A 7,930-nucleotide genomic window follows, 5' to 3' on the forward strand; every position below is an offset into this window, starting at 1 on the left:
AGGGTCCTCCCAGCCCTGACATCCTATGTTCTAAGGGCCCTCCCAGCTCTGACATCCTAATGCCCTTTGTGGCTCTGATGTTCTAAGACCCCTCCAGCTCCAACATTCCAAATCTCTGGTCCTTCCCAGATCTGACATTCAGTGTTCTAAGATCTCTCCCAGTCTAATATTCAATAGGATCCCAGGACTCTAGGTTGAAAGCTGGTAGGAACCTTGGTGGCCATTAAGTACAACTTCCTCATTTTATAGATGAAACCAAGGCACAGAAAGGTTAGGCAAATTACCCAAAGTAAGATAGCTAGTAAGTTCCTGAGTCAGGATTCAAACTCCGTTCTTTCTGTCTCTAAATCCGGAGCTCCATCTAGAAGGTCTCTCCCCAGAGGGACATTCCATATGCTCTAATCCCTCGCTGCTCTGATATTCTAACCCTTGAGTCCAAGGAGGGGCCTTTGACCTCAGCAGTACTAATGAAGTTCTTAGAACTAGGATCTCCTCCCCATCTGGTGTGTGAAAGGGTCCCAAAGAAACACCGGGGCTCCTCCTTCCCTCTCTCAGAGGGGCAGCAGACTCTACCCTGCACTAGGAGCCATGTTTCATGCAGAAGGGGCCATCTGAAAATGAGCTCGGGTGGAGCCCACTGGGCTGGGGGCAAGGGGATGTTCACCTGGACTCGGGCCTCAGGCTGGAGGAGAAGGCCAGCCAGGTGTCGCCGGGTGCCCTGGTCTGGGTAGGGGCTCTGCTCAAAGACCCACTCCAAGGTCTTCAGCTGAGGCTTCGTGAAGGCCACTCGATTCCGCCGGGGTGGCAGGTGTGTATTGCCCCCCCACAGCTCTGGCGAAAGAGGCTGGAGAGAGCCTGGGTCTTGGGGGCCTGTGTGTGAAAGAGCTAGTTGAGGGTCTTAAGACATCAGAGTCCCTGAGAGTTGAAGGTGGGGGACTGAACATGGCTGGGAATCTGGGGAAAGCTGGGGATCCATGGGCTGGATGGTCACATAAAGAGGCTACAGGAGGTGAATGGGGTTGGCTTGGGGAAATGAAGACTGAGGGAAGCATTTTCTCCTCCTTTCCCCCACTGACCTGCTGAAGGCTACTCTGTTCCTCCCCTTCTCCTCCCACCTCAGAACCTGCCTCACCCAAGTTCCTCACCTCCCATATGGTCTGCCCCTAGTTGAGGCTGAAAAGATGGAGGCAGCAGAGGGGGAGAAGCACAAAGCAGGGTCAGAGACCCCCCTGAGCCCAGCAGCCACAGGCCAGCAGGAGTTTGGTCCATGTCCACGGGACAGATGTGAAGGCTCCCTTTAGTAGGGCTGGAGAGACTTGGTGGTTTGCATCTGTCTTCCATGAAGCTTGGTATTCAACCTCTGGGCCTTTCTTTCTCCGTCTGCAGTATGGACCACCACAGAATAAGAAAGGCAAGGCTGATCCCTAATGTTAAAAGCTGCCCTGGGAGTTGGGTCCCTTCCCAGGCCCTGGGGAGATGCCAGGTCCACTCTCCAAAAAATATTATCTCTCCCCATGAACCCAAGCACAAGACTTCCAGGTTCTGACATTGATTCTCTGTGACCTTGCTCCTTTGGCTTCAGTTTCCTCATTTGTAGCATGAGGGAGTTGGATTGAGTGTCCCTTATAGTTCTAAATCTTTTGATCCCCTAACTACATTAAGCCCAGAGGGTAAAGTTTAGACTAGAATCTACCACTCTGGGCTCCTGGTCTAGAGGAGGAAGCAAGAGGCAGGGATGCCTGACCTTTGTTAGCCATCCTCTTGGCCTCCTGGAGAAAGAATGTGCCCTACACTCTCCCAACCCTTGGCTGGGTTGGGGGATTCATAGCCCTGTTCCTTCCCACACAGCCCAGGCTCAAAACTACTCACCTTCTCTTTGCTCCTCTTCCTGGACAGCCTTGGCCAGGATGAGCCCCCAGTGCCCTCCTCCCCCTTGGCTATTTAAGCTCTTGTGACTGGGCCCCACCTGTCCCTTTGAGCCACTGGCCAATGGAGAGTATCCTGGCCCCAACCCCTCTGGGACTTGGAACTTGGTGTGTGTGTAGGGGAGGGTACAATCAGAGACTGGGCCAGTCCCACATCAGGGAGTAGGAAGGGGGGCTATTCTTCCCTTGTCAGTCCTGGATTAGCTTTTCTAGCTCATGTTACCAAAGCTACTCCCTCCCTGCCTTCTGCTCCCCCTCTATCAGGGATCACTCCAGGAAACAGATGCAGTACCCAGGGAAAGAGGAAGTGTGCCCAATCTACCTCTTACCTCCATCCACCAGACCCCATCACTCATCTCCCTGACTGGAAGTCAGAACACCTGGGTTCTTACCCTTCCTCCTGCCCCTGCCCATGGTGTGATCTTCGTTAAGCCACTTTTCTGTGTCTTATTTTCCTCATCTGTAAAAAGAGCTTGGAGAGATGATCCCTAAAATTCCTTCCAGCTCTGCCATTCTCTGTTCTCAGCTCTCTAATCGAGGGCTGGACAGGGCTGCAGCAAATGCCTGGACAGTGAGGCCTCCTGAATTCCCCCTCCTCCCCTTTGGCTAGCTGGGCCCTGGCCCTCCACGGCTGTCACAGTCCATCAGCTTCCAGCCAAAACAAATCAGTTTGGGGCAGGTCCTAGAGGGGATTAGAAGGCCTGGGGGCTCAGGCCTCAGGCCTTAGGCTTGGCTGGGGGTGGATTAGCAAAGATTCCTAGAAAAAAAGACCTTGCTAGTGTGACAGAGTCCTCTCCATCACTCCTACCTCTCTCTCTCTCTCTCTCTCTCACTGCCTCCAAAGGCAGAGAAGGGGAGCAGAGGTTCACTCCCCTTAGGACTTTCTCCCACTTTCAGTTTAGTCCACCCTCTGTCCCCTCAACTTCATACCATACAGCACCCCCACTTTGGATTGGGGCTCAAGACATGAGTTCAAACTCTGTCACTTCTATTACCTACACCTGAGGTTTTAGGGAAATCATTCTCCCTCTCTGGGCTTCATCTGTAACACAGTGGTAGGACTGTGGTAGACCAGGGGTGGAGAAGCTTCGAGCTTGAGGCCACATGTGGCCCTCTAAATCCTCAAATGCAGCCCTGCTAGGGGCCTTGAGACCACAGGTTCTCCACCCCTGGACTATAGTTTTTAACCTGGGTCCATGAACTTATTTTAAAATACAATAGTTCACTTACTGTATTTCAGTATAATTGTAATCCTATGTATTTTATTTAATGCATTTCAAAACATGATTCTGAGAAGAGACCCTTTGATTTTGTCAGACTGTCAAAGGGTGTCTATGATCCCCCCAAAAGACTAGGAACCCCTAGAAAATTATCATATATTCAGCACTGGAAGGAATCAGAGGGGGGAAGTCTGGTAAGGAGGTTGATGCAATATTCCAGTTTGGAGTAAAAAGCCGAGCTCAAGTAGTGTCTGTAAAGATGAAGAAAGGAGCATTAATGGGAGAGACCAAAGGTTTCCCAGGGGAGCTAGAGAAAGGTCTGTGAGGCTGGAGAGGGGAGTATGAATGGGAGAGACCAGAGGATTCACCCCAAGGGCAGTAACTCCCCACCTCCCCCCAAATCCTGGACATGGTTGTCTGTTTGTAGGCTGTTTGCTCAGAATTGTTTCATTTCTGCCCGTAACAATGAGGGAAGTATCATGGACCCCTAGCTGTTTTTTTGCTTTTGTTTTTAAAGGGAGAATAAAGTTCACACAAATATAGGTCTTAAAGTAGTGCAAAACACTTTACATATGTCATTTCATTTGTTCCTCTCAACCATCCTGGGAAATAGATGCTGCTGTTTTCTCAGTTTTACAGATGAGGTAATAGACTCAGGGAAAGTTAAATGGCTTGTCCAGGGTCATACTAAATACCTGAGACAGGTTTCAAACCCAAGTCTTCTTGATGTTCCTGACACCATTAATACCACAGTCTCTTTCTCAGGAAATGATGCATAACCTCTTTTCCCCCCAACCCAATTTGCCTTCCTTGGCTCATAGATTTAGTGTAGGAAACTCTTAGAGACCAACTCCCTCATTTTACAGAGGAAGATACTGAGGGTCAAAAAGGTCAAGATTCAAGCCTACATCTTTGATCCTAAATCCAGGACTGTTTTTTGTATGCCAGGGAGAGATTGGGGACCCTAGGGATCCCTGAATCATCCTTGCCAGAGGAGAGAGGCAAAATGCTTGGGTTCCCAGCTCACCAACTTTTCCCCTTCCCCATCTCCAGACAACCTTTCTAGAGCACCCCCTCTAAAGCGTGGGGACAGGAAGAGGCAAGAGGAGGAGTTTGTGGACAGATGGGCAGGGGCCATGATCGAAGTAGCTTAAGGCTGCCCCCTCCAAGGGGTCCAATCGATGGGGAATGTTGAGGCTGTGCTCTGGGCCCCAGCCTGCCATCCTTCCTGCCTGGGGCGAGCCCCAGAGAAAGGAGCTGCAGGGGCCTTTGCAAGGCATGCTTTGGAGAAGGAGAAAAACTGTTAAAGGCTCTTTAGAAGCTAGAATCGACCGCCCCTGCTGACCTCTGACCCATCCTGCCTCTTGGCTCAACTAAACAGGGTCAGCAGCACCAGACGCCCTTGGAAAGATAACCAGAGGGGGATGGGAACTGCAGGCAGGCAGCCACACCTCCCCCAACAAGCTTGTTCTTCCCAATACACCCGGCCACCTCCATTCACCTGCATCCTTCATTGCCCTCAGAAGAGCAACAGAACAGGAATCTGCTTGTACTCACCCATCAGAGGCAGGTACTTGTGTTTCCCCTCAGTTTCCCCATCTGTAAAAAAAGGGATAGATGCTCAGTAAGGTCCCTCCCACTCTGATGTGAGGAAAGCCAGACTTGGAGGCAGGAGACCTTGGTCCTTATCCCAGCTAACCAAGAACAGGGACCCTTCGGCCTCTCTTTAGATCCCCAAAACTTGGCTCTGTCCCTGGCACAAAAAAAGGGACAGTTGCCTGACCTTAGATTTCATTAGTACAGGGAATGTGGGGGTGAGAACATTCCTCTATGAATGAAGGTCAGCACCTTTGTGCAGCTTAGAGGCTTAGACTGAGCACCTAGTAGGGATCTTTACTAGCTAGCACTTACATAGTGGTTTATGGCTTATACAGCCTTCCACATTTCAAGGGTGGAGGTTGGGGGTGGGGTGGGCTAGGGGCTCGGTGCCCCCACAATCTGGAAAATCCACATAAAAGTTTTTGACTCTCCAGATAAAATATGTTCATATTGTTAAATATTATATATATTTTATGCATTTCTGAGTTTCTAAACGTTTTCTGTGTGGGCTGCTGGCCTTTGTATGTTGTCTTCAGCTTCAGCAAAACTCCCCCCAAATTCCCACTTAGTTTCTTATGCCTACCAACGATATGTCACAACTGCGATGGGGGAAGTTGAGATGTGGAAGAGCTAACTGTAATCACATTTGATCTGATACCACAACCCTGTGAGGTAAGTGCTATTATTGGCTCCATTTTACAGATTAGGAAATTGGGGCCAAGAGTGGTTAGGAGTATTCTTGATCCCATAGCTAGGAAGTATTTGAGGAGGGAGTGGGACAGTCTCCAGCACTGCAGCCGCTGCCCCACCTTGCTGCCTAATAAATGATTGCTGACTGACTGTATATCGTTGGGCAAATCATTTTCCTTTTTCTAGGCTAGAGTTTCCTCCTCCATAAAATGAAAGCTTTGGAGTAATCTTTCTCTAAATTCTTTCTCAGCTTTTTCATCCAGTGATTCTATATCCCTACACACATTGAACTCTTTCCTGAACGGCCGCAATCTGGGTCCCTGGGGTCTAGCACCCTATTGAGTGTCAGATCCCAGCAAGGTGACCTTAGTTCTCAGACCCGGGGAGGGGAAATGATCTTCTGGGAATCCGTGGGGAATCAGACCTGAGATGCCTTGCTCTCCTTTCCAAACTATGATTGAAGCCCACTTCCTTCAGAAAACCCTTCCTAAGGAAACTCCATTCTGTGACCTGTCTTAGCACCTTGTCCCCAGATCCTTAGGATTCATTTTGTGTTAGGTGAAAACACCATCATAGTCCTTTCTTAGCCTCTTGAACCCCATAGTTCTTGAACCTCTACCCTGTCTGTCCCTCAAGACTAAATCTTTAGCATCAGACCTCCAGGCTCCTTGAAGATCTTTCTCCATACTTATCAGCCTAGGGTTCTTTCCACCAGCTTCACATTCTTGACCTTGGGTTTCAGAATCTGGGGGTGAGGGGAAATTCATGCAGACTCCCATCATCTAAAACTCCTGAGGTCAAGTTGTCTCAAGGAAGAACAAATACTACCCAAAACAAATTCTGATGACCCAAACAAAATGATTTGGATAGGGAAGAAAAGGGGAGGTGAGGAACCATCATGGATGCACAGGAAACTCATTGAGTAAATTGCATTTTATAAAGAAATAGATGCAGACAGTTAAGGATGAAAATAAAAGGGTTGCTGGGGCAGCTAGGTGGTGAAGTGAGTAGAGTGCCGGCCCTGGAGTCAGGAGGACCTGAGTTCGGATCTGGCCTCAGACACTTAACACGCGCGCGCACACACACACACACACACACACACACACACACACACAAACCCTATCCATGTGACCTTGGACAAGTCACTTAACCCCAATTTCCCTGCCTTCCCCCCTCCAAAAGAAAAGAAAAGAAAAGGGTTACCTGGTCCTATGAGAATAACGTTAGGAGAACTAAAACCCAGTCTTCCAAAGATGGTCATAAGTAAAAAGGATGAAAAAGTTTTGTTTGTTTTTTTTAAAAGCTTAGTTGGGACAAGAGGCAGATTAGAGGGGGGATAGAATGTTATTTTGAGTAGATTGACACAGGAAGAAGGTAGACTGTTGGGGTTTTATTTTTCTTCTGTATTCTCTACCAAGGTGAATGATCTCTGGGTTGGGATAGAACTGAAATAGTTAACAGGAAGTCAAAAGTTGAGAGAAAGGGCTAGCCTCAATGTGTTCCTGTCACCAGCCCCAGACAAATTTGGTCCTAGGCTACTAAAAGAATGGATTGCTCAATCACTTTGAAAAATTATTGAGAATAGTAATTGGCAGGTTTACAGACAAGCAGGGGTTGTCTTGATTTTCAAAATAGAGAGACTAAACAGTCTTCAAACCAGTAAGCTTAACTTTGATTTCTGGCAAAATTCTAGGACATATTATTAGAGGAATGGTCTATGGGCCTTTAGAAAGGGAAGTAGTGATTACTAATGGCAATTATGGATTAAACAAGAATAGGTCAAACCAGACTAATCTCCTTTCTTTGTATTTTTTTAAGTATTTATTTATTTTTACTAGCATTTATGACCTCTCCCTACCACTGTCCCCTAAACCCATTGAACAATGAAGAAAAGAAAACAAAGCCCACATAATAATCATGCATAGTCTAGCAAAACAAATCACCACATTAGCCATGTACAAAACATTACTTCTCTGGCTAGAGGTAAGCAACATATTTCGTCTTCGGTCTTCTGGACTTGGGGATTATTATTACATTGATCCAAGTTAGAAAGTCTTTCGGATTTGTTTTTCTCTATGGTGCTAGCGTGATTGTCACTGAACAAATCGTTCTCCTAAATATGCTCACTTAGCACAGTATCAGTTCATAAAATTCTTCCCATTTTCCTCTGAAAATGTCCATTTTATCATTTCATTGACATAATTCTACTACATTCATATGCCATAATTTGTTTGGCCATTACCCAATAGAAGGGAATTTTCTTAGTTTTCAATTTGGGGTTATTATGGAAAGAACTATAAATATTTTTGGACACTTAGGTCCTTCTAATATTTCATTAGTCTCTTTGGGGTATAGGCCTAGTAGTGGTATCGCTGTATCAAAGGATCCATATAGTTTGGCAACTATCTGGGTATAGCTCCAAATTGCTTTCCAGAAACGTACCAATTCATAGCTCTAACAGTGAGTTAATATGCCTATTTTCCCAAAGCCCCTCCA

The 7,930-nt window shown here is 47.3% G+C and overlaps 1 protein-coding gene across 1 annotated transcript in view; it reads right to left on the reverse strand.

Annotated features, from left to right (window-relative positions):
- Positions 1 to 2,339, reverse strand: part of LOC138153501 (retinal homeobox protein Rx-like) — a 6,004-nt gene extending 3,665 nt beyond the window's left edge. The window contains exons 1-3 of the mRNA XM_069077674.1: positions 2,318 to 2,339; positions 1,870 to 2,064; positions 665 to 870 (exon numbers count right to left, since the gene is read on the reverse strand). Coding sequence (XP_068933775.1) covers positions 665 to 870; positions 1,870 to 2,064; positions 2,318 to 2,339 — 423 coding nt within the window. The remainder of the gene's footprint in view (positions 1 to 664; positions 871 to 1,869; positions 2,065 to 2,317) is intronic.
- Positions 2,340 to 7,930: the final 5,591 nt, after the last annotated feature.

The sequence above is a fragment of the Petaurus breviceps genome, unplaced genomic scaffold (genome assembly GCF_028583685.1).
Source record: "Petaurus breviceps papuanus isolate PSGF00001 unplaced genomic scaffold, PetGlider_PUasm1.0 108, whole genome shotgun sequence".
Classification (NCBI taxonomy): domain Eukaryota; kingdom Metazoa; phylum Chordata; class Mammalia; order Diprotodontia; family Petauridae; genus Petaurus; species Petaurus breviceps.